Source organism: Malus sylvestris, chromosome 1 (assembly GCF_916048215.2).
Source record: "Malus sylvestris chromosome 1, drMalSylv7.2, whole genome shotgun sequence".
NCBI lineage: Eukaryota > Viridiplantae > Streptophyta > Magnoliopsida > Rosales > Rosaceae > Malus > Malus sylvestris.
Genome location: NC_062260.1, coordinates 26,449,753 through 26,474,914, shown reverse-complemented (window position 1 = coordinate 26,474,914; position 25,162 = coordinate 26,449,753). Strand labels below are relative to the sequence as shown.

The following is a 25,162-nucleotide window of genomic DNA, read 5'->3' as shown; positions in this document are numbered from 1 at the left end:
AAAATTATAGCAATGATGTAACGACCCATCCCTAAATATTAAGGGTTTACAAATCCGAAAGATTTGTTTAATTTTTGAAATTATTATTTTATTATTTAAATTATTTTATGAGATATTTATATATGTTAAATTATTTATAATTATTTTCTGATCGTGGGGCCCACACCTACACAAAGCCTCATCTCACTTCTTGCCACACGTCCCCAATTTCTAGAGCTCTCTGACTCTCTCTTGTCTCTCCCTCCTCCCGGTTCTCTCTCTCAGCTATCTCTCTCTCTCTCCCTCTCCCTCTCCTTCTTTATAAATAGAGCACGCGCATCATTGCCAAAAAGTCACATCCGTTGTTGGTGACTTTCGACACAGTTGTACAAACTTTCTTCAGCATGAAATGTCACATCCTTTTATCTGACGTATGAAAATTCATGTCGAGATTGTGCCTCATCGGTGACATATTGGAATGATGGACGACTTTCAACAACGGACCAATACTATGCGTCATGCGTTCCCTAGGAATGGCGGGCAGAGTCAGATTTACATAAAAGTGACATGAGATAGAGAAATCTTAGTGCAATGAAATCTAATTGAGACCTGCTGAAGATCGAAAAAGATGGTGGTACTCTGCGACTTGCATTCCCTTGGAATGGCGGGCAGAGTCATACCTATATGGAGATGGCTTAAAACATCCGAAGTTCGTGTTGGAGAAAATTAAGAAGCACCAGTTGTAGACCGAATTAGTTTTCTCAAGCTTGTTGTCTCTGCTGAAGGAAACCGTGTGGACCCTCAGGAAATTTCTCGGTGATTGTCTTATCAATAAAATCCTTGTCTACTCCAATCATGAGGTCAGTTTATTAAACATCAACATCCAACTTTATACCAAATTCCTTAAATGTCGACCTTGCTTAGATTACATAACTTTCTTGGGAGACGTGAGCATAGCAGAAGATATTCTTACCAAATCCAAGGTTGTGACAGTTGGAAATCAAAAATCCTCTCGAGTGTTGTGAATTACGAAATACCATCGGTCTTGTCGATTTCTACCGATAGTTGTCAACGATTCTTTGACCATAGCCCTATTTCCATTTTCTTTGGCTAGGAAACAAGTCAGTTTTGTTTGAGATGTTGATGGTCAACGAAGTTTCTGACAATTAAAGTGTTGTCTCACCTGACTGTTGTTCTTACACCTTTCGATGATGTCGATCAATTTCGAATCCTACAGTGACATTTTTACTAAATGTTTAACTACTTGCCAACGCATCATGACCGAGTAACACTTATGTCTCTTGACGGTTGAAAACGCACGAAGTGAACCATCTTACCTACGACTTTCAGTCAACAACTATCACCCTTACTTGAAAAATGACACCATCTTCGTGCAGTAACGTGTCAAATCTTTGTCGACCTCGCAAACTTTTTAATTATCTTCACTCGAAAAAAATTGGATCTTCTATAACGGCAATGGATAGGATATATCAATGTCTACGATTGCACCATCGCGTACCACCCCGATTGTGCCAACATAGTTGCTACCAATCTTAATAGAAAGACACATAGGTACCTGAATGCTTTTCAACCTGTTCTATTTTCACCTTTCACAGAACTCTCAAAGACTAATGTGACATTGCTTTTTGTTCATCAAGAAACCTTGTCAGTCGATTCTCAAGTTTGAACTTTCTACTTTTGATACTAGATGAAAAATGAATTGTTTAGTCGTTTAGCAGAATCCTTCATTCTCAAATTTGTTAGATTCTCTGATGTTTTGGTTTGCATTGGCCTAGTTCATAATTTCAGATTCATCTCCTGGTCCTAATATATGTTTTTTGTCAATCTTGGGTTACCCTACTACTCTTCGTATCATATATGAAGTATACATACTGTTCAGGAGAACCACCCAGACGTTGAAGCTTTTTTGTTGAGACCGTCAGTCCTTCAATCACCCAATTAACACCCTATCGAGTGAATCTTCACGACTGGTGATTTAATATTCCTGGACCTACCGTTGTAACAAATTGTTGTGAATTTTGGGTCAAGGAAAATCTAAGTTTTTCGTTCGTTAGTTTTCATTAAACTATCGTTCAAGTTGAGTTAGTGTTCAACTATTTCAATTGCTACCACATAATCAAGTTAGATATTTACATGTATTCAAGCATCAAAGTGTATATTAAATCCATATATCTTGTACTATGGATTTAATGGATTTATTTCGACCTTTAGACTCCTTGAGTGTTCTTTTAGCCTTCTCAACATGATTTCTCGCTAAATCCGTGAAGAATTCAGGATGTATCGATTCGGTTGAAATGTGGGCCCAGTTTCATATCGGTTTTGATGGGAACATTAGGAGCATAATCTTTTCACAAACTTACCAAACTTATCAGAAAGAATTCCGGATGGCCTTGAGGATTGTGCAGTATTTTAGTAAAGAATTGGTGAAGGTGGAACTGTAGGTTCTGAACTTGGTGATTAGGGGGCCAGTTTTTATGTCTAGCTCGAAACGGCAACTGTTATTCAAAGGAAGTGGTCAAAGTTATGGTTCATCTAATTTGGGTTTTCAATCTTGTACCCCTCGATCAAGAGAGCGACTGTTGTGGTTAATCATGAAAGAAATGTTTTATGACAAGTGTTCGTTTACGCACATCTTCTAACTATCTAAGACCTTGTTCTTCACGTGTACGTGGATGTCAAAACACTTCTTACAACTCTGATTACTGCGCTTTGGGGTAGTGCATGAGCGCGATCGAGGCATAAATCGGACGATCTATAAACCTTCTCACACTGAGGGGCAAAATGGTATTTTGGCACCCTCGGGAACTTCTTACTTGCTTATTGAGACAACAATGAGTTATCAGCATTACGGGCTGCAGACTATAATATCGGTGGCTTATTTGTTACGTTCTTTAAGCAAGTGGGCAAGTCGGCCTGTTTACGACAATAGTTACTAATTAGTTATGGTTAGGACTCAACTCAAGACACACACATATATTCTCGGAGTACGTGACGTTACAAATGCTTGAGCAAGACCCGTTTTCATTTTCGGTTTTCATTTTCAGTTCAAATATTTTAAATTACGTTATTATATTTATATATGTATTTTTGCCATTACAAATTTTGGGTGAATTATTTGTACTTTCATTTTAAATTCAGTACAAGTATTTGAATCCTACGCTGTTATATATTTATTTTTGACATTTTGATGTCATCTTATTATACATACATATTTTGACCTTATGTTATTACATAATTATACATATTTTTGACTTTATAGTTTTTATTTAAGTTTTATACTATACTCTTATATCGTAAGAGAAAGACGGTATGAGCTTGGAGCCATGAAAGACGAATCATTGCAATCCGGTCGTGATAGAATGACATTCTCTTTTATGCAACTGCTCTAATTTGATTTCTTCCTTGTATATATATTTTCTCCCTATTTTCGAGTATTTTACTTATAGCAAGTTATTTAAAATTTCGGAGACGAAATTTTCTTAACGGGGGTAGATTGTAACGACATGTCCCCAAATATTACGGGTTTACGAATCCGAAAGATTTGTTTAATTTTTGAAATTATTATTTTATATTATTTTATTATTTAAATTATTTTATGAGATATTTATATATTTTAAATTATTTATAATTATTTTCTGATCATGGGGCCCACACGCACACAAAGCCTCATCTCACTTCTTGCCACGCGTCATTCCCTTCTAGAGCTCTCAAACCTCTCTCTTATCTCTCCCTTCTCCCGGTTCTCTTTCTCAGTTATCTCTCTCTTTCTATGTAAATAAAGCATGCGCATCATCGCCGGACTACCTTGCCACTCCGACAAGCTCCACACCACACCACAATCTTCCTCACTCTATACTCAGAATCGACGACGAGTTACGAACCCTGACAGTGGCAGAGGCTAATGTACTTTTCTCCCCCGTTGAACTTCAGCAACATGTGGACTTTTTCGAAGAAGTAGGGACCGTGCACCCTCAAATCACTTCATTATCATCATTTTAGAGTACGATTAGGCTAATTTTGAGTTGTTTTGGTGACGTTTGGGCGCAGGAATCAATGCGTGGGAAATTCTCTAGTTTTCGACGATAAACCCGACGGCTTTCGAGCCATTTTCTGATTAACTCCGACCATGACCTGACCTATTGCTGGTATATTTCTCTTCCTCTCCTCTTAAGCTTCAATTCCATATATTATAAGCTAGGTTTAGTTAAGTTTTGAACCAAATCGGAGTCAGAGAAGTTCCCCGACCAAAAATTCGGCCTTCTCTTTTATTGGGTCTGGCAACTGCGAGCCCAACTGAGTCGACCCAACCCGCAACCTAGCTTAGTGATCTGGTCCAACCCAACAACCCAGTTAACTTGGCCCAACCCAACAATCTAGGAACTAGGCTAACTCAGCAACCCGGCCTAACCAACGACTCGTTGACCCGACCCAGATGGAATATTCTCCAGAATATTCCAAGATATTCATTGGAATATTCTCTGGAATATTCCTTGAATTAACTTCTATGAAATTTTCTCAGGAACCTTCCTAAACTAATTTTGATGCCTCGAGTCCATTTTTGACATCCGTTTAGTGAAATTCCGAAGTCTTAACGTAGTTGACCGACTCGGTGTCTCGGTTGACTTTTTATGAAATTTGCTTGGGACTCCTCTTAGGGTAGTTTGACGCCCTGATTCCAAATTTGCTTTCCATTTTTCAAAATTCAATCATTATAGTAGGGTTTTACTGATTGGTCCTATTATGCTTAGTACAATTACTATCGAAGACTCCGGATTTCCTAGTTCGGACGGCTACGACCTCACAACTATTTAAATTGCATGATTTTTATTAAATACTAGGATTGCATTCATGAAAAGCGTGATTTCCAGATTTTACGTTGCATGAAATATATTTATGATTTATCGAATTTATGTTTTATGAAAGGTTATGAATTATTGGATTTTCGTATATGAAATTCTATGGATTTAAGAATATGATTTATTCTGGATTTATGAGATGAGGCTTTGAGTTTTTGAGCTCTGGTGAGTTGATATGAGCTTTTGAGATACGTTTTCTATGTTTTTCTAGTGGGTTATCATACAGCACATACACACAACTTGAGTATGTATACGTCTATGGCCATATGACACAGTTGAGGTATGACATATTCTCAGCTTCATAGGCGAAACCAGTGTCAGACAGCTTCATTAGCCATGGCTAGTGTCGGTGTGTTATGTTTATGGTCATATTTACTTCTCTGGCGTAACTTAGAGTCGTACAACTTTACTTTCGGGGGATGGGACTTACCATATTTCTTCACTGGCATAACCCAATGTCGTACAGCTTCACTTTCGAGTGATGATTATGCATTCGGGTGACTATGATACCCCTAGTTGAGTACTTCACTGATTTTATTCACGAGATTATTTGGACTTGCCTTCGGGCATTTCGATATTACTTTTAGAGATTGTTTTATTGCTACAAGTAATTCTTTTTGGCATGTTAGAGTTTTCAGAAAAAAACTACTATGTAGTATTATATGAGTTTTCAAAACAGGAGGTTAGTATGTTTAGAAGGAAAACGGTTTTCTTCTGTTATTAGCACTTCCGTATAGGTATCTTCGTGTCTTCTCAGTGTAGGACACATTCCTTTATTCTTACCTTTTTATAGTAATTCTTTCACATTATTCTTGATTAGTTATATGCTCTGACCACGTTTCCATATTTGCTTATTTCATTATATTTACATATTTTATTTACTTTCGTTTATTGATACCACTTGCATGCATGTTAAAATGGCTTTGTCACCCTCGGGTGTCGCCCAGCACGTTTTGATGAGTTAAGGGACCAATGATTATGAATTTGGGACCAATGATCATGAATTTAGGTGTCGGCCAACACATTTACTGGTATTTGGGGATATCGGGGTTGGGGCGTGTCAAATGATCATTCCAACATGACTCAATTTGACAGAGTTGATGAAAATGATCATAGTTGCATGTTTTGATGAGTTAAGGGACCAATGATCATGAATTTTTAGTTAAGGACCAATGCTCCAATTGGATTAAAATTGAGAGACTATTTGTACAATTTTCTCTTGAAATTTCAATACCGGAATATTTTGTTGAGTGAGAATTTTATGTGAATGTACAACTAAAATTAACCTTAATGTCAATCGTGAAATAAAATTGATTAAAAATGTAGCCACTTAGTCATAATTTTTCAGACAACTTGACTAAGCTCGAGGTTACATAATTAAGATCTTAAAATATAAAATAAAATACCTCAAGTCCCAGTGGTTCTTGTCTATGATATCAATATCCCCACTGTGAATGGTGACTTATTCAATATTATAAGCTACACTCAAGTCAAATTCTTTCCTCCTCGTTTCCTTGATTCCTTCCCCTCACTAAACCATCAACTCTTTAGGGCTACCTAACTACTTGACAACTACACTCATTACAGTCTCTAAACATAACATTATGTTTGGATGAGGGAAATAAACTCAAAATTTGGTTAAAAGTCAAAATTTGTAAATTGACATGCATCGATTCCCAAGTTTAAATTCCGTGTGGAAAAAAAACTTGGAATTTGAGACCTTCAATTCCCAAGTTTAAATTCCATGTAGATATGTATTATTTTTCAATTTCTATGATTGAAGGTTTAAAAATAATAAATTCCGTATTCAATTCCATTGTTCTTTTAGGTTAACCAATGACACGCCCCAACCTTGATATTTCCTGAATACCAGGATAGACACGTGCTGGCCGACACCCGAGGGTGACGAAAGCCATTAATTGATACAAAAGCTGAGAATAAGAAATAAATAAGGGTTATGAAATTTAAATACTATGAATTAATAATTTAAGGAACGTGCTCAGAGCATACAACTAAACCTAATCACTAAAAAGAATTAAGATAAAATTTAATGAATAAAGGAGTGAGTCCTACATCGAGAGGATCCGAGATGCTGCTGCAGAAGTGCCTTCACGCCGGGATTAGGTGTCTTGATTCTAAGTCCTGAATGGGGGCACAAAACAAAGGTGAGTGGATCAAGTTCGTATATATATATATATATATAATAATAAAACAGTTATTAAGATACTAACCCCCACAGTTTATATAAATGAAAACTACTGGCATAATAAGTGATGGATTTAAAACAAAATCCTAGCATGCCAAAATATCTCAAAAGTCACATCGCGGAAACGCATTGCGGAAATCAAAACAGTAATCACATCGTAAATCGTCTCGTAAACGTGGTGTGCTGCTAGTAAGATCACCGAATAAATATAACTCCCGGCCCAATGCCTGCTCCGTGGTCTCTGCGCCCGTAGCCAGAGATTACCAACTACCGGCCCAATACCTGCTCCATGTCCCTCAGCCCGTAGCTAGGGATTATTTCTCCCGGCCTAAATGCCAACACCAGTTCCTCGCCCCAGGCGGCATAGTGTCTACTAGGTACGTACAAATATTTACACATCTCATAAATAACCACTTCATAGCATAGATTACCGATCATCCACACTATAAAGAGGGGTTCAAAAACATGTTCTAGCATCCTATCGTCATCTATCAGATAGTCTACTAGTTCATAGTTTTTATAGAAATACGATATATTAAAATATAGCTCAATATAGGCTAACAATTAATTCCTCACCAAAACACAAGACGAAAATCAATATATTTAATCAACAGGCTTCATATAAATCAAATTATAAATTCGTAGGCATGCTAATCATTTATGCAATTAAATTATAAAGTCATGTAATTTCAGAAGGGGTCCCCTCACAAATATTTCTTAGCAGAAGAATCGCGCGAATCAGGATTACGAATTTCCTTAATAGCAACTTTACCTAAGCACAAAAATATAATTAATAAATAAAAGGATTTTCTAAAAGATTGGGTTTGAATTAAATAAAATAAGGGATTTGGGATTGGATGGGTTTAGGGTTTTAAAAGATTTTAGGAACCTAAGGTTTTTGGGTTAAAAGGGTATTAGAGTGAGAATTGGGGTTTGGGCTTTAGCCCAAACACACACACACACTACAAATACACACACACACACACACGGCATGCATGTGCATGCACATATACACACGCACACACCCACCACAATTAAACACACACACACACACACTTCACACAACACACACACGGGACAAGGCCTTAAGGCCTCACAAAAACAACAGGGCTTTAAGCCCTTTGAATTAAATCGGCCCAAGGCCTTTGGGGGGTTTTAAAAACAACAAGGACAAAATTAAAAAAACTAAAGGGGCTGGGGGGTTTAACGGGCTTAAAGCCCAAGGGGAAAGGAAAGGGGAGGCCGGCTGGCCTGGTTTTGCCGAGAGAGAGAAGGCCGGAGCTGCTACAGCTCCGGTCACCGGAAAACATGGGTTCTAGACCCCGATCTAGGTATAAACATGAAGAACAAAGAGAGAGAAAGAGGTTTCTACCTTCCAAAAACCATAACTCGGTCGGAGGTGACCGGAAAAAGCTCCCAAAGTCCACGGTTCGCCGGAAAATGGGTGTGCTCACCCACAATGATTTCCGAAGCAAAATCTACGTAAAAATGGAAGGTTCAAGCTTCTAAATCGCAACCAAACATCAAGGTAACTGCGAGAATGAGAGATTTGTGATTTACCTCAACGAAAAGAAAGAAAATGCTCGCCGGAGCTTAGCTCCGTGTCGTTGAACTCGCAGGGCAGGGTCCCTGGGCTCGTGGTGAGCCTCTCTGATGGTGACTCGGTCCTAGTGAGTCCACGGGAAAAGGGATACGTGGTTGAGGGATAGAGAGATATACGGAAGAGTTGAGAGAGAGGGAGACCGGGAAACATAAAAATAAAACAAGTGGGCCCCACGGGCTCACCAATTAAGGACTAAACAAATTTTAAAATATAAAAAGGGGTTGGGGTGTTTCAACCAAACAAAAAAATTCACAAATTTTAGAAAATAAAATTTCGTCATTTTAAAATTCCTTCGTAAAATTAAATTTCTTCATCATGCAAAAGTAAACAAGATTTATGAGACATGATTGGATTCTAATATTTTGATCAACAACTAGCCTAGCCACATGATTAGATGCTCCCTTCACATTATCTTTGATTAATATAATATATCGATCTAACTTATTTCTTTGTTTTGTATTGGTAGGTGGACTTCAGCCAAAGCTGACCCTTTTTTTGGCAACATTCCAAGCTCCCCCTTGAAGATGCATCTCAGTTCCCTAAATTACAACAAACAATGCTTTTGAATTTTAAAGCGATCATGGTTAAAAAAACAATCTGGATTCTAGTTCCAGAGCATCGTCATGTCTCAGCGATTAGCAGTAACGTCCTTGTCCCAACAGTGTATACATATACTGAAAATATTAATCTAGTTACCTCAGTCATCTACCAGAACCATGCACTTAAACTTGGCATGAAATTATCAGGCTCCCTGTAAATTTAAAGTCCCAAATAGTAAACTTAATAATAATATGGAGGTAAATGTATAATTAAGATTTATGAGACAGCTCATTAAGGGTTGATACATGTGGTTGCAGCTTGCAAGTTATTGCAAAATATCAATGTTATTTTATTTATTTATTTTTTATCAAACGATAAATTTTGTTAAATTAGATATTATATTAATCATCGACGAAGTTCAAATTCACGCCGTCACGTAAGGACTCGACACTTTCCCCCACACTGTAAAGAGGCACATGCTCAATCTTATTTTATTTGAATTGTAGTGGACTTTAGGCCAAGTTGACCGTTTCTTTATGGGAACATTCCGAGATGCCCCCTTGAAGATGCATCTCCTTTTCCTTCACCGAGGCAACTCTTCCTTTCGGATCATTTTCCAGAGAGAACCGTGAAGGAGTTCAGTCGTTGAGCATCCATCTAATCCAACGTCATCTTGAAAGTCGATCTTGTTCTTCTCAATGGCTTATTCTCCGTCTTCTTCATCTGTTCTCGATTGGAAATATGATGTCTTCCTCAATTTTAGAGGCGAAGACACTCGGAAGACCTTCATCGGCCATCTGTACAAAGCTCTAGTTCACAAGTCAGTCAACACCTTCGTTGACGCTGAAGAGCTCAGAACAGGCAACGACCTTTCGCAACTACTGACAGCTATTAGCGAGTCAAGGCTTTCGATTGTAGTTTTTTCTCAAAACTACGCTTCTTCCACATGGTGCTTGAAAGAACTCGTCCAGATCCTGCATTGCATGGATCAGAAGCACCAGATTGTGATCCCCGTTTTCTATGAAGTAGATCCTTCTCATGTTCGTAAACTTGAGGGAAGTTTTGGGGAAGCTTTTTCTAAGCACGAACATGATCCTAACGCTGACATGGAAGAGGTTCAGCACTGGAGGTCCGCTCTACAAAGAGCTCCCAATTTATCAGGCTGGGATTCACGAAATTACCAGTAACTCTCACCCCTTCATAATCTTATTAACTTACTAGTTTAGAAATTTAGCTAATTTCATGTTTTGGTCTTCTTAATTTTGAAGAAAATTCTTATTTCGTTTATAGACTATAATTCTAATTTTCTTTGTAATCTGTGATATTATTCAGACACATATTGTTGAAATGTTAATGTTAAATTTGTTATTAATGTTAATACAACTAGAACCATAAGACTTCCTAGGTGTTAGGATGGCCACGTTGATGACCCTCTCAACCTACTCTCTAGAAAATTCAAGACTCACCAACTCTCTACAAACTCTCCACCACCACACCTATCTATGCCATGAGAAGGGAAGAGGAAACTAATTTAAAAAATTATCGCAAATGAAAGGTTGATTTGTAATCTTTGGAGCCACTGATATAGATCTCGCGATGAAGAATTCAATTGTTTTTAATTTACTTTTCACCTGGGACGACATCGTTTGTATATTTTCTTCTTCTTTCAAGATGAGGAAAGAGCAGGTTTTACTAACTGCATGTTTTTCAAATTTGCAGGGATGATGCCAAGCTTATTGAGTTGATTGTAGATGATATTTTTGATAAATTGATCAACAACTCATCAAGTGAAAAGAACGGTTTGGTTGGAATGGATTCCCGCTTACAGAAAATGGATTCACTATTATGTCATGAGGTGGATGATGTTCGCTTTGTTGGAATATGGGGTATGGGTGGTATAGGCAAAACCACCATCGCCAGAGCTATGTATGACAAAATCAATCATCATTTCGAAGGTCGTTGCTTTCTTGAAAATGTGAAGGGACGTTTCCCGACGATTGATGCAGGTGAAGCACCATTAGATATGCAGGCGGAAATTCTGTCTAGCATCACGAATGCTAAGGTGGGGAGTTCAGAGATTTTGAGAAATGGTTTTCAGAAGATGGTGGAAAGAGTTGGTAAGAAAAAGATTTTACTTGTTCTTGATAATGTGGAGAATCCATTCCAAATTGAAGCTTTAATTGGACGACAACCTCCATTTGGTGGCGGAAGTCGAATCATTATAACAACTAGAGATAAACAGTCACTAAGTAGATTTGGTGATCAGATATATAAGCCAGAGTTGTTAAATGATGATGATGCTCTTGAACTGTTTATGCAGTATGCTTTCAGTACAAAGCAACGCACAGGAGAATACAGTGATATGTCAAGTCATTTCATAAAGTGTACTCAAGGTCTGCCTTTAGCACTTAAGGTCTTGGGAGCTTTTCTCGACAACAAAAGTGTACTTGTGTGGAAAGACGAGTTAGAGAAGATAGCGACAAACCCGCACCTGGGAATTCAGAAAGTCCTTCGAACAAGCTTTGATGGACTAGATCGTTTACAGAAGAAAATATTTCTTGATATTGCATGTTTCTTTAAACAAATGAAGAAAGACTATGCGATAAGGGTTATGGAGGGTTGTGGCTTCCATCCCCATACTGGACTGGACGTTCTAGTTGGTAGAGCTCTTGTAACTATCTCATCTGACGGTATAATCGAGATGCATGATTTACTAGAGGAAATGGGTTACGAGATCGTCCGTCAGGAATCTATAGAAGAGCCTGGGAGGCGCAGTAGGTTGTGGAGCTATGAAGATGTTCGTCATGTGTTAACTCAAAATACGGTGAGATATGCATTATATTCAAGAATTTTTTTTCTTATGTAGCGGTCATTAGTATATAGCTTCAATTTTGACCAAACTCCAATTCATGAGAAACATGCATTAGCTTTATAATCTTAAATTAGTTTGTACTCACTCAATGTGAACATTTTGGTTATACAGGCTTCAAAAGCAGTTGAAAGCATTATTGTGCATTGGCCGCACTCAAACGAAGTGTTACAATTAGATGCAGCTTTTGCTAAAATGACGGAACTAAGACTCCTTAGGGTCCACTCACACTATATACGAAAAAATGGAAGACATCAGTCGTTCGACTATGATCAAAGAGAATGTGAAGAATTAAAGTATCTTTCTGGAAAGTTAAGTTGTCTCTTCTGGCCCAATTGCCCCTTAAAATCTTTGTCGTCCAAGTTTAACGCGGAAAATCTTGTTGACCTTGACATGCAATATAGTCGTCTTCAACAGCTTTGGGAAGGAACTAAGGTATAATCATCATTTACATATATGTTTCATTAAAATTGGTTTCGTCCTTAGATATTATGTAACATATGTTTTCCTGGATGTGTTTTGACAGTCTTTAGCAAAGTTGAAAGTTGTCAATTTAAAAGGCTCTCAACTTAAGGAAACTCCCGACTTCACTGGGGCGAAGAATCTTGAGAAACTAATTTTTGAGGGTTGCAGTTGTTTATCTGAGGTTCACCCATCCATTTCTGCCCTTGAAAAACTTGTTCTCTTGGATCTAAGTTGGTGCGTCAAACTCAAGGCCATTTCAAGCATCAATCATATGAAATCGCTTGAAACCTTGAATCTTTCTTTTTGCCGAGACATTGACAAATTCCCTGAGATTTCAGAAGTTATGGAGAAGCTTTCAGGACTTTATTTGCGAGGGACTGGCATAAAAGAACTGCCTCAATCAATTAACAATCTTACGGGGCTTCTTACTTTGAATCTTGAATATTGCAGAGAACTCAAGATTCTTCCAAACAGCATCGTTCAACTCAAGTCCCTTAAATTTCTTAATCTTTCTGGTTGTTCAAAGCTCGAGGTGTTTCCAGGAAATGTAGGAAATATGGAAGGATTAAAAGAGCTTTGCTTGGACGAGACATCTGTTAGAGAGCTTTGCCCATCAATTGCGTCTCTTCAAAACCTCGAGAGTTTGAGTTTAGAGCAGTGCAAGGAATTTCATAGTCTTCCAAGCAGCATTCATATGAGATCTCTTCGAACACTTAATCTTTCCGGCTGCTCAAATCTGGAGAAGTTTCCAGAAATTCCTGAAGTCATGGAGAACCTATCAGAGCTTAATTTAGAGGAGACTGCAATTACAGAGTTGCCCTTGTCCATTAAAAATTTAACGGGACTCGTTACTTTGAAACTGAAGGATTGCAGAAGATTAAGGATTCTTCCAAGCAGCATTCATATGAGATCTCTTCAAGCCCTAAATCTTTCTGGCCGCTCAAATCTGACGAAGGTTCCAGAGATTCTAGAAGTTATGAAGAACCTATTAGAGCTTCATTTAGATTGGACTACAATTGAAGACAATCATATGAGATCTGGCAGCCAAAATCTTGAGAACCTTCCTGTGTCTTCAGGACCTATGAAAGATCCATCAAGGCTCAGTTTAAATGGGATTGCAATCAAAGAATTGCCATCAGTAATTTATAATCTGAAGGGGCTTGTAACTTTAACGCTACGGTATAGCAAAGACTTTAAGAGTCTTACAAGCAGCATTTGTCAACTCACATCCCTTAGTTATCTCTCTCTTTCTGGTTGTACAGAGTTTGAGGTGTTTCCAGACATTTTTGAAGATATGGAACGATTAACCGGTCTTGATTTGGATGGAACATCTATTAGAGAGTTGCCCCCATCAATTGAACTCCTTCAAGGGCTTGTGACGTTAAATCTGAAAAACTGCAATAGCCTTGTCTCACTTCCAGACAGTATCTGCAATTTGTTAAGTCTTGAATGGCTGAATCTCAGTGGCTGCTCAAAACTTTCTAAGTTGCCTGAGAACTTGTGGTATTTGAAACGCCTTGACGTAGAGGGAGCTGGTATACGTAAAGACAACAATCATGGACCAACAGGCCGTTACCGCCCAAAACAGCGGTTTTTTAGCACTTTGGGGGATTTGGCTCAGTTTCGAAGCACTGCACCTTTGATTGATATTATGGGCTCAAACTGTAAGCAAAAAGAGTCGATAGCTGATGAGGAATCCCTTCTCACCTGGAGTGATGATTCAGAAATTTTGACTGATCCTGAGAAGTCATGCTATGCGGAAGAGACAAGGCAGATACATTTGGAGGTCCCTGAGGTAGAGAGCACGCTAGAGGGAACTGGTATACATCAAGACAACAATCACAGACCAACGGATTCCCACCCAAAACAGCATTTTTTCAGCACATTGGGGTATTTGGATCAGTTTCAGAGCACCACACCTTTGAGCGATATGGTGGACTCAAGCTACGAAGAAAAGGAGGTGGTGGCTGTTAAGGAAATTTTGAGTGATCTCAAGCAATCGAGACATGAGGAAGAGAAGGAGGAGAGGGCGGTGGTAGCCTCCAGGAAAGGTGGGAGGATATGGGGTTGCATCTGTGGGTCACGGGGTAATGAGGATTGAGGTATTGGGCGCATCATCACTGATATAAACTAAGACTTGGGACATGGGAGGATGAAGAAATGGTGATTTTCTGTAGTGGAGTTTTGCGAATTTCCTTTTTCTTCTGTGGTTGGTACATGGTCAGTATTTACTTACCATATGTATTGCAAAGTTTTTTGTTTTTTTTCTTGTTTTCGATAAGGTTTGTATTGCGGAGTTGGCGCCTGTTCAGTTAAGTAACTACGATTGTATTAATTTGTGTCTGTTGAGTATTATCATGTTCCTAACTTTCTATCAGTGATAACATCCTTCTCCAAGCAGTATATAAAGACACTAGAAATATATAAATCTATACCTGAAACTACCAGAACCATTCAATTCAGCTTTAGCATTAGTTTGTACGAGAGGCATTCTTCCGAAAAGGGAGATGAAATTGTTGAGACTCTTATTTATCCCTCCTCTTGCTGTGTCCATTTAAACTACTGATTCGAGGCGATCCAATCTCATACGACTTCCCTGCAAAAGCATGTTTGCCAGACTCCAAGATCAAAATTTTCCAATGAAAGAAACTTCAAGACCAAACTCGTTAGCGGAATAAATGGTGCACAAAGGGTTTAAAATCTTTACATCTGTATATTTTTGTTGAGTGGCAGATTTTTTGTGAGCATGCAACTAAAACCGGCATCACTATCAATGGTGCACAAAGATTGGCAGAAAAACATGAAGGGAAGCAATCACAACACAACATGTACGAAGTAATCTGTCCACATATTGGGAAACTTTAACAGTTTGAATTGTTAGTTTTCGATTGTATTTGTTTAAGGCGAGATGGATGTCAACTATGCAATGCTCTGTAAAACTTAAACGGCTGCATAGCAGATCTTGTCCGTTGTATTGAACACCATGGTTTCTCTCAGCGAGAAAGACTTCATTTCTCTTTTGATTTCCTTCACAGGAAAAGTGCTTAAAACTTTTTTTTGTTAAGATATTTAGTCGTTTGTTTTTCAATAAATTCCTATTTGTTAGGAAGTCTGTTTCTTTTACCTATTCCTTAGGAGAATCCCAGATTACTAGGAGTTGTTAGTCGTGGGATTAGACGTTGCTTTATTTTCTAGCTTTCAGTTATTTGCATTTGTATTTAATCAGACTTCAAGTCAATGAATCAGTATCGCATTCCTTTTTACTCATTCAGCAGCAAACTCAGTTTTTAGTTTTACAACATTTTTAACTACCTAAGCTACTGATGAATGCAGAGAGTGCTGATGATGCATACGACAAGCAATTGAAAATCCCGTCATTATACCCCACATTAACACAAATTCGGAGGGCTCATCCACTGCAATTTGCAGATATAGAAATGTTAAGATAAAGGAAATGCAAAGTACCTTTCACTCAAATTGGAGGAGCAAACGGTGGCATTAGGAACGAGCAATGTCATTGCAATATCTTCACAGTTTCCGCACAAGCACAGAAACTCAAAAGTACAAAAACGCAGCACACAAGCAATTGAATCCTGCAAACCCAAACCAAAAGATCGGCAACAAATATATTCCACATGTAGAGATATGTACCTCTCCATGGTGACATGATCACGAATCGATGAGGGCATATTGTGAGTATACAAATCAAAGTATTTCCTACGAAAGAATGGAGCTTTTGGCAGAAGCATACTATAAAAGCAAAAGTTCAACATCCTTATCAAGCAATACATTCGAGTAACAACCCGGCAACGGCGTTGCACGCAGATTGCCAGACAGAGAAAGCGAAATGCAATGTGGGACTCGGGACTATTACATCAACGCGACGGAGAATACTGCGTCCTGTGAAAGTCCCTGAATTTGCTTAAACCTAGTGTTCAAATTGTCATCTGGTTTATGCTAAACTTATAAGTTCGGTTTTTTATCTGCTTGTGATATGGAAAATGCAATCTTTTCGAGATGGGATTTCAGAGAATCCGACGGCGGTTCGCCGTCCTACCCGCCACATGAATTGCATCAACGCTGCCGCATGCGGCGTAGTGACAGATTGATTGCTTCAAAGCAGAGCTGAGCTTCCATGTGTTTATCAGCACCGATTAATTATGTTTCCCAAATTTCCAAATTTAATTCTGAATCCAAAAATTGAATTTTGATTACCTAGAAATTGGGGAATGTGAGCGGAAAGAGACCCAGTCCACGACGGAGCTGAGGCTGGAGACTACCAAAACGACGACAGAGAAGATAAAAACGGATTTGGATCCGTAATGTCCGGAGCCTCCTCATCCATTAATCTGGGCCGCACAAATTGAATCCAACGGTCTCATTTAATTCATTTTCCTAGCCACCACACACAACCAACAGTTCTGATTTGACTTGCACAATAATCAGCGGTCCAGATTTGTGGATGAGGAAGCTCCAGACATTAGTGTCCGGAGCAGATCCAAATCGCACACAATGAGCTTAACCTTAGTGGTGCCAACCAGGCTTCGAAGCCGCCGAGAGGTCCCGCGTTCGTGGATGCTGATGATGTTTGGAAGTATTGTACACGTGTCAAAATGTGAGTATGTCAATGAATTTTTTATTGAGTAAACTGTCGGTTTACCCCCTGAACTTTCACATCACTTTCGATTTTCCCCCTGAACTTTTCTATTGGAAAATTAAGGACTCAAACTAATTTTTTTAGCCAATTTGCCCCCTACCGTTAGTTTTTCATATATTCCATCCATATTTCCGTTAAGTGAGACCATATGGACAACATGTGAGGGTAGTTAAATTATTTTACTCTTAAAAATGATTAAAAAACTGAAAATAAAAAAAAAAACAAAACTTTCCCTCTATTTTTTCCCGCTAATTCCTATCCTCGATTTTATTTTTCCCTCTCATTCCTATGCATGAGAAATGACATATGGTGTTATTGTCTACCATTTTTATTTTCTCTAACAAATTAATAATTTGACAAATGCTAATGGTGCTATTGTCTCCAAAGCAGTGCATTAATATAAGAAACCCTAGTCTTTTTTATGGACATGTTTCTTATATTAATGTACTGCTTTGGAGACAATAGCACCATGAACATTTGTCAAATTATTAATTTGTTAGAGAAAATAAAAATGGTAGCACATGCTTCAAGAAAAAGATTAACTTAGCTACTTATGAAGACAATAACACCATCTGTTATTTCTCATGCATAGGAATGAGAGGGAAAAATAAAATTGAGGATAGGAATTAGAGGGAAAAAATAGAGGGAAAGTTTTGTTTTTTTTTTTATTTTCAGTTTTTTAATCATTTTAAGAGTGAAATAATTTAACTACCCTCACATGTTGTGCACATGGTCTCACTTAACGGAAATATGGATGGAATACATGAAAAACTAACGGTAGGGGGCAAATTGGCTAAAAAAATTAGTTTGAGTCCTTAATTTTCCAATAGAAAAGTTCAGTGGGGAAATCGAAAGTGAGGTAAAAGTTCAGGGGGTAAACCGACAGTTTACCCTTTTTTATTTTATTAAAAACATTTATTTTTTCGCAGATATATAGTGTTCCCCTTTCCCATTCAGTCTAGGATTTTTACCGGTAAATTCAAAATAAGTACCAAAACGAAGAAGGAAAAGGCATCAAACGACATTGTTTTCCCATTCCCAAAGGGGAATGTATCTCTCCCAGAGTGCAAACAGCTCATCCGATTCCATATAACTCAAAACAGGGTCATCAGAAATCTTATGGCTTCTGCTGCCGCTTGGGTTTTTCAAACAAAGATGGCACTTTTTATCTCTTCACTTTTGCTTACTTTGTTCAGATTCTTCAGCAAAATCTTCCTTGTGAGTTTTCGTCACGACAAGAGTTCTCCGTTGAACAATTCCTGTTGTTCTAGCCCTCCTCCTTCGGGAGAAATCAATGGGATTTCGAAGATTGATGGTGATGATTCGAAGTTTGATGATGTTGGTGATGGAGATGCGTCGAAACCGAATTTCGTGTTCAAGTTTGAGTTCCAGACTAAAGAATTATTGAGTAGAATCAATGAAGGGAATAATGTTAATGGTGATTCGGCTCTCTTGGAAGAGTACGAGTTCCTAGCTGAGAAGTTTAACCAGATGAAAGCTGCAAAGAATGTTAGTTGCTTCATGGACGAAGCTAAAGCCGCAAGCTTTAATGTTGAAGAAGCTCCTCAGGATTTTGGACATGGTGAATGCGAGAAAGACGAGTCCCGTGAGATGAAATTGGTCACGGGAGAGGAGCCTCGTTCGGACGGAGAGAAATTGGGGAGTCATGAAAACGATTCGGCTTCAGATTCTGATTACGATTATGTTGGGTACGCAACTGATTGTTTTGAGGACGAAGGAGAAGATATGAAGAAAGAAATTCGAGAAACCAAAGAGCTGCAGAAGAATGATCATCACAATCCTGAAGAAAAGCCAACGGAGGGTTTAGATTTAGAAGATTCTGAAAAATCCAATTGTCATAACCATAACCTGACAGCCAGAGATTATGTGGATTCATACACATTGGAAGCTTTGTGGGAGCACCAAGAATTGATAGAACAGTTAAAAATGGAGTTCAAGAGAGTCAGAGCTGATGCTCTGCCTACTATTCCCGAAGATTACGAGTTCTTGAATTTGGATGAATTGAAGCCAAGGAAGGTTGATGAAATACTCCATGGTAGAATCGGAGAGTTTGACGAATTCTACAAGAGCTACAGCGTAGGTATGCGAAATTTCGATATCTTGAATAACCAGAAGTTGAATGCACTACGTTTATTGCAGTCCAAGAAACCACCTAAGCCGTTTTCGAGCAGCAAATCCTTTTGCTCACAGAACCTTTTGAGATGCAAATCAAATAAAGATTCTGATTTTTTTGACCCAATTTCGGTGAAGTTTAGAGAATTGCATAGTGAGTTAGAAGTGGTGTATGTGGGGCAGTTGTGCCTTTCGTGGGAGTTCCTTAAATGGCAGTATGGTAAGGCCTTGGAGCTATGGAAGTCTCCATATAAAACCGCTACGTATAATGAAGTCGCGGGCGAATTTCAGAAGTTTAAAGAGTACTTGCAAAGATTTGTGGAGGGTGAATGTTCTGAAGAACGGACAAGGGTTGAAAATTATGTCAGTAATCGATACAAGATGTCTCTACTTCTTCAAGTTCCAGTGGTTCGAGGGGACAGTTTAAAAGACAGAAGGAAAACAAGAAGAAAAGGTAGAGATGATGGAGAAATAATTTCGAGTGACGATCTAGTAGAGAAACTGGAAGAATCAATTACGACAATGTGGCAATTCATTCGAGCTGATAAATACGCTAGCAGTTCGATTAATGCAAGTCAAAAGAGAAGACGAGAACACCTTCAAGAAACGGATTTGAATCTTTTGGCTGAGGTCCAAACTGATCTTCACAAGAAAAATATGAAGCTCAAAGAGATACTGAGGAGTAGGAACAGCATGCTCAAGAGATTCAGAAAGCATGATAAGAAGAAGAAGGTACAGATGATCACCTTTACTTCTTCTCTGAAGTTGACATGAAATTAGTTTCTAAGGTTTTGAACATGTCAAGTGTAACAACAGACCAACTAGAGTGGTGTCGCGATATGTTGAGCAAGATCTGTTTTGTGAACCGAAAGCTTTGTGTAGATCCTTCAGTCTTGCTATTTCCATGCTAATTTTTCGATGTATTTCACTCAAATTGTAACACGTGTATTTTTTTTTTATGAACTGAAAGATTCTTGTAGTTCGACCATTATTCCTTCTTTCTATTTCCATGCTAGCTAAATTAGCCCTATTTTTTCTTACCATGAATATTAATTTAATCTAAACAACATGATCATCGTGACAGTAATTCAAACTTGGCTAACATAAAGGAGACAACATTTCTAAGCATTTTATTCCTGCCATTGGATACCATTATAAGAGACTTTGTTGAATCCAATTAAACAGCCAAAGTATTCAAAGCAAACGATTGCAATTTCCATTTGCCCTCCCCTTTTCATTCTTCTACCCGTTAGCCACTTTTCAAATCGACAACCATGACACTTATATCGCCATGGCTTCCACGAGCTAATGCAAGGCGGCACAGCAATGTGGCTGCAAGGTTGCTTTCTGGCGATAGAAACACACCACCCCTCGCATTCTCATGGCCATCTGTGTTTGGAGGACAAAGACAGTGCTCCACGTTCCCCGTATTTGGAGCTGTAGCTCGATTCATATGGCCGCTGCTGCCACCACCTCCGCCTCCTCTAAGACACATACAAGCTACCCTGCAAGCCATGTCATCGGGCACCACATCCCAGAGGCCGTCGTTGGCTAGAATCAAGAACTCATCTTGATCCCCTTCTCTTTTTATTAAGGAAATACGAGGTTCCAATGTCACAACCGGTTTATAAATGTGCTCAACTGTTCATTAATTTACAATCCATCAAATAATTAGCACCAGGAAATAGCTTAACATTGAAGAGGCAGGAAAGCTTTTCGTAATGACGATCGCATTTCCATCAGATGATGTTACCAATTCACTCATGTTATCACTTACCAGACGTGCATTTATTTACATATTCCCTACTTAGTATAACAAGTTCATTAGTAACACTAATAACACCAATTGTGGCTCAACATCTTTTCAGAAACTTAAATACACTAATTTTTAATTAGAAGAGAGATAATTGAAGATTACTTGGGTTTGGGGAATGATTCATGTTGAGAGTTCCATATACACGAACGCCGTTGTGATAGAACATCCGACCATCGACTGCACGCATCCTTTCTTGCTCATTCCACCTCTCAGACTGCAACTGATAGATAATAAAATTAGAATGTAAAATTCTAATATATTTTCTCTCTTTTATGCACTTTTTAATATTTGGTCCATTGATGTTTCTTTGTTTTATTAAATTCCAGGGTTAGGAATAAAAAATGAAAGGAGTGCATGTGGAGGATAGATTAGAGCGAATTGAAACTTGAACTTGGACATCAAGTAGATTTCGTCAATGAACTAAATAGCCGTTAACTGAGGTCCATGAATTTAACGTGCATTATTGGTCTTTCCATGAGATTTTTCGTCAATTTGATTATATGCCATGACATAGGACCGACAATTAGTCTCTAAACTTTCACTCTAATTTAGAGGATTTTTTTATGGTATTTCGGAGTATCAGATACTATACGGATTTTTTAATAGTTATATCTTTGATCATTATTATCTGGCGGTTAAAAAGACCGAATTAAATAATACCAGAGCTATAGTCTACATTTTGTTAAATTAGAAGAAAAAAAAACCCTAAATTAAAAGTTACAAAAACCAACCTTATGATAATGGGAGAGTGGGAAGGGACGCCCAGCACGGCCAAGAACGGCGTGTGAGAAACCACAATTGGCAATCACAATATGCTGAGCTGTCAATATTGCCACAACAGCAGTGGACCCCGCAACAGGCAGTGCGTTGATATTGGGCTTGCACCCGCACGCGTGCCCGATGTTCCCACACGGGCAAGTGTCCTGGGCCAGTCGATGCATCCTCTGGAAACTCCTTTCTAGGGCCGTCGGTACCAGAGCAGGCCACCTCGCCTCCTCTTGCCCTTGCGAAGCAAAGTTCATGTTTTCATCACCATTCGCACACCCTACGGTGGTGAAGACGCGCCGCAGCTCCTCGGCTACGAATTCGTGCATCCGTTGTTTGCAAACGGTGGACACCTATACATGTGAATTTAACCACAACGTTCCCTTCTTCTCAGTTCATAAGTAGGAAAATTATCACATTTGTATATACAAAAAAAATTATCAAGGAAAACACATTAAACTAAGATCTTAAATTAAATTTTAAATATTTTGCTATCGCTTATTGTAGAGAGTACGAAATTAAAAGTATATAACGTTCTCTTCTCAAGTTTATACAGTGAGAGTGTGTTACGATATAAGTAATATATAATTACGTAATACTTACATGAGGGTGTCCATGACCGTCATATACAGCAAAGAAATGAATGGGCTGGCCATGGAGAACATGATCCAGCCGGCAAAAGTCCTCTTTCACAAACACGGTATCGTTTAGTTCCATACCCATCTGATCTGGAAGCCGACTGAACGACATAGTCCTGAATTCCGGCATTGGGTTCCTATGAAGCAAATAACGGGGAGATGGTACTGCAGGCTGCACCGCCACCTCATGATCAGTTGGCCCTCCATCCTCCTCGTCAGATAATATTAGACAGGTCTGATCATGATCGTTTGAGATGTGCTGAGCACCACGTACTGGGAGTGGGCGGTAGCCGGAGCTGGACCACTTGGCCCGCCTCATCTCTATTCTTCGACGGCGGCGGTCTCGGCATTGCTCCGGAGTATCAAACATCCACTCCTTCCTCAGCCTCATCTTCCACGAAACAAGTTCAGCTCGCTGCCGGGTCATAATTGTTTGATTAGGGTTTCAGAGAGAGAGAGAGAGAGAGAGAGGAAGATCTAGACAGAGAAAGATATAGAGAGAGTGATGAGAGAGGGGATAAACCAGAGAAACGTGAAAGTTGAAGGTCCTGGAGAATGTGGTGACTCGTGGAAGGAGAGAAAGGTTGGGAAGCGCCACGAGAATGCTCTGCATGAGCTATGAAGCCACTACGTGGGGCCTTCTTGCTATTGTTGCAACCGTCGATATCAGTAACATCTTTGTCAGCTTGTGTGGCATTGAAACAGAAAATTAATGATTTACTGAAATTCCATTATTTTATGGTAAAATGAAACAAAGCAAGCACAAAATGAAAATTACGTGATTAATATGTAAGGTGTAAACCTACCTTAATTACAGTAGGTATCTACAATTTTGTTAAAGATTTCAAATACGATGTCAACTAGTAATTGTATTTATCTAACCATTTGTGCAATGTGAAACTACATATAAAAACGCAATTGGTAGCAAAACCATTTAATATAAGATGGATTTAGTCTTGTCCTACAAACAATATAATCTGAATTGTTTACCTTTTTATCATCCTCTAAAAGTCTTCTCTAAAAAAAATTAATCTGATTTAAAAGTCGTCTAGTCATCTATATCAATCAACAAACTGACAATTTATGATGAGAATACTGCAAAAACATGTGATTTGAAATCAATATGGAAACAACAAGTGGCCATTTACCATAGCGATAAAAAGATGTTCAACCCTTGCATGATGACGTAGGTTCAAACTCCGTCAATGGCTAATCTAACAAAATCTATAATTTGACAACAAAAAAATCAGTATGGAAACTGAACAATTATGAAATTATTGTAATTTAGTTTTGATCAACATCAATGTGATTTGAATTTGAACATGGATAATTCTACATTTCAGCGTCTGAGGCTCGACTTTCACGAAAGCACCTTCCAACGGCGAAACAATGGCGTGGTAATTCGGAACCGGAGGGCTAACGTTAGCGACAGTTCTGTGAAGTGTCAAAAGCAGGAACAAGTTGGCAATCTGCAACAACCTCCCTTTCCATTTGCAACCTGTGTTTGCCAAGATCATACCTAGTCCCCATGCATCTCACACCACCTGTCCCTTCTGCGTTTCGGACTAATCCCACGGTCACAAATCACAATCCTCCCAGCAACAACGCAGCAATTCACAGTTGCTTCCAAAACAAGGAAGTGGGACCAGGGCATGGTGAATTGCTACCAGTATACACAATTTCAGTATTTTTCGCTATCAATTGAGTGAAACCCCGCCAGTGACTGAAAAACGAAGCCTACTTTTATCAACTGAGTAGACTTAATGAAACAGACATAAAGCAAGATAAAAAGATGAAACAGACATAAAGCAAGATCAAAAGACACAACACACCTGAAATATTGGTCAGCAACTCTTACCTGTAATTTGCCAAAAACACGAAGTTCCGCTTCAGGGTTTTCATGATGATTTTTTAGGCTGCGCCATGCTTTGTGGTTTGCACCTCCTCACGATTGGTATATAAAGAAACGAACTCCGCATCTTCTGATGTGATGCAGCTGTGTTTGCCAAAATCATATACCTAGTACATCTTCTCCATCTTTCACCACCAGTCCCTTCTATGCATTACGATTAGGGCTTGTTGACTTACTACGGATAATATATACACAATAGTCAATAGACAACACACACTGCCTTAGCTTATGACCGCTGACAGAAAATCAGAGCTGAAGGAACCACCAACCCAGAAACCTTAAAATAAATTTGAAAAATAGATTGATACATAAATTAGAAATTTCCCTTCTGTTTTACCTTCTATTCTTGGCAATGGCATCAAAAGCGTCCCCCACATCTTATTGATCTTGAAATGCCCCTTAAAGTCCTTGCCATCCAATTTCCACTCCAAGAATCTTATTGATCTTGAAATGCCTTATAGTCAGATTGAACAACTTTGGGAAGGAACCAAGGTACAATATTCATTTTTCATATGTTTATTTTGAATGGTTTAAGTTGTCAGATGCCTTATTATTTATTGGATGTTTTCCTGGTTGTCGTTGCAGCGTCTGGAAAGGTTGGAATTCATCGATTTAAGTCATTCTCAATACCTTAACAAAACCCCGGATGTCACTGAAGCAAAAAAACTTGAGATTCTAAATCTCGAAGGTTGTTCAAGTTTA

The 25,162-nt window shown here is 38.6% G+C and overlaps 2 protein-coding genes, 1 long non-coding RNA gene and 1 pseudogene across 3 annotated transcripts; 2 read left to right on the top strand and 2 right to left on the bottom strand.

Annotated features, from left to right (window-relative positions):
• Positions 1-6,801: 6,801 nt before the first annotated feature.
• LOC126627829 (uncharacterized) lies at positions 6,802-8,785 on the bottom strand. The gene is made up of 3 exons (XR_007625139.1): positions 8,623-8,785; positions 8,435-8,540; positions 6,802-6,998 (listed from the first exon to the last, which is right to left on the bottom strand). It is a non-coding gene; the product is annotated as an uncharacterized LOC126627829 (long non-coding RNA).
• A 960-nt stretch (positions 8,786-9,745) lies between these two features.
• LOC126627770 (disease resistance protein RPV1-like) lies at positions 9,746-14,906 on the top strand. Its single transcript, XM_050297320.1, has 4 exons — positions 9,746-10,388; positions 10,925-12,029; positions 12,189-12,509; positions 12,601-14,906. Exons 1-4 carry the CDS (start codon positions 9,904-9,906, stop codon positions 14,638-14,640), a joined length of 3,951 nt encoding a protein of 1,316 aa, XP_050153277.1. The 5' UTR covers positions 9,746-9,903; the 3' UTR covers positions 14,641-14,906.
• A 3,377-nt stretch (positions 14,907-18,283) lies between these two features.
• Positions 18,284-20,317, top strand: LOC126627777 (uncharacterized; annotated as a pseudogene).
• A 261-nt stretch (positions 20,318-20,578) lies between these two features.
• Positions 20,579-22,975, bottom strand: LOC126615116 (probable protein phosphatase 2C 75). The gene is made up of 4 exons (XM_050282866.1): positions 22,514-22,975; positions 21,877-22,263; positions 21,248-21,365; positions 20,579-20,970 (listed from the first exon to the last, which is right to left on the bottom strand). Exons 1-4 carry the CDS (start codon positions 22,973-22,975, stop codon positions 20,579-20,581), a joined length of 1,359 nt encoding a protein of 452 aa, XP_050138823.1.
• Between the last annotated feature and the right edge of the window lie 2,187 nt (positions 22,976-25,162).

Coding starts and splice junctions, on each gene's coding strand:
- LOC126627770 (XM_050297320.1), top strand. CDS start 9,904: ATGGCTTATTCTCCGTCTTCTTCATCTGTTCTCGATTGGAAATATGAT. Junction 10,389..10,924: donor TGGGATTCACGAAATTACCA/GTAACTCTCACC, acceptor TCAAATTTGCAG/GGATGATGCCAAGCTTATTG. Junction 12,030..12,188: donor ATGTGTTAACTCAAAATACG/GTGAGATATGCA, acceptor TTGGTTATACAG/GCTTCAAAAGCAGTTGAAAG.
- LOC126615116 (XM_050282866.1), bottom strand. CDS start 22,975: ATGACCCGGCAGCGAGCTGAACTTGTTTCGTGGAAGATGAGGCTGAGG. Junction 22,264..22,513: donor ACGGTCATGGACACCCTCAT/GTAAGTATTACG, acceptor TCACATGTATAG/GTGTCCACCGTTTGCAAACA. Junction 20,971..21,247: donor GAATCATTCCCCAAACCCAA/GTAATCTTCAAT, acceptor ATTAATGAACAG/TTGAGCACATTTATAAACCG.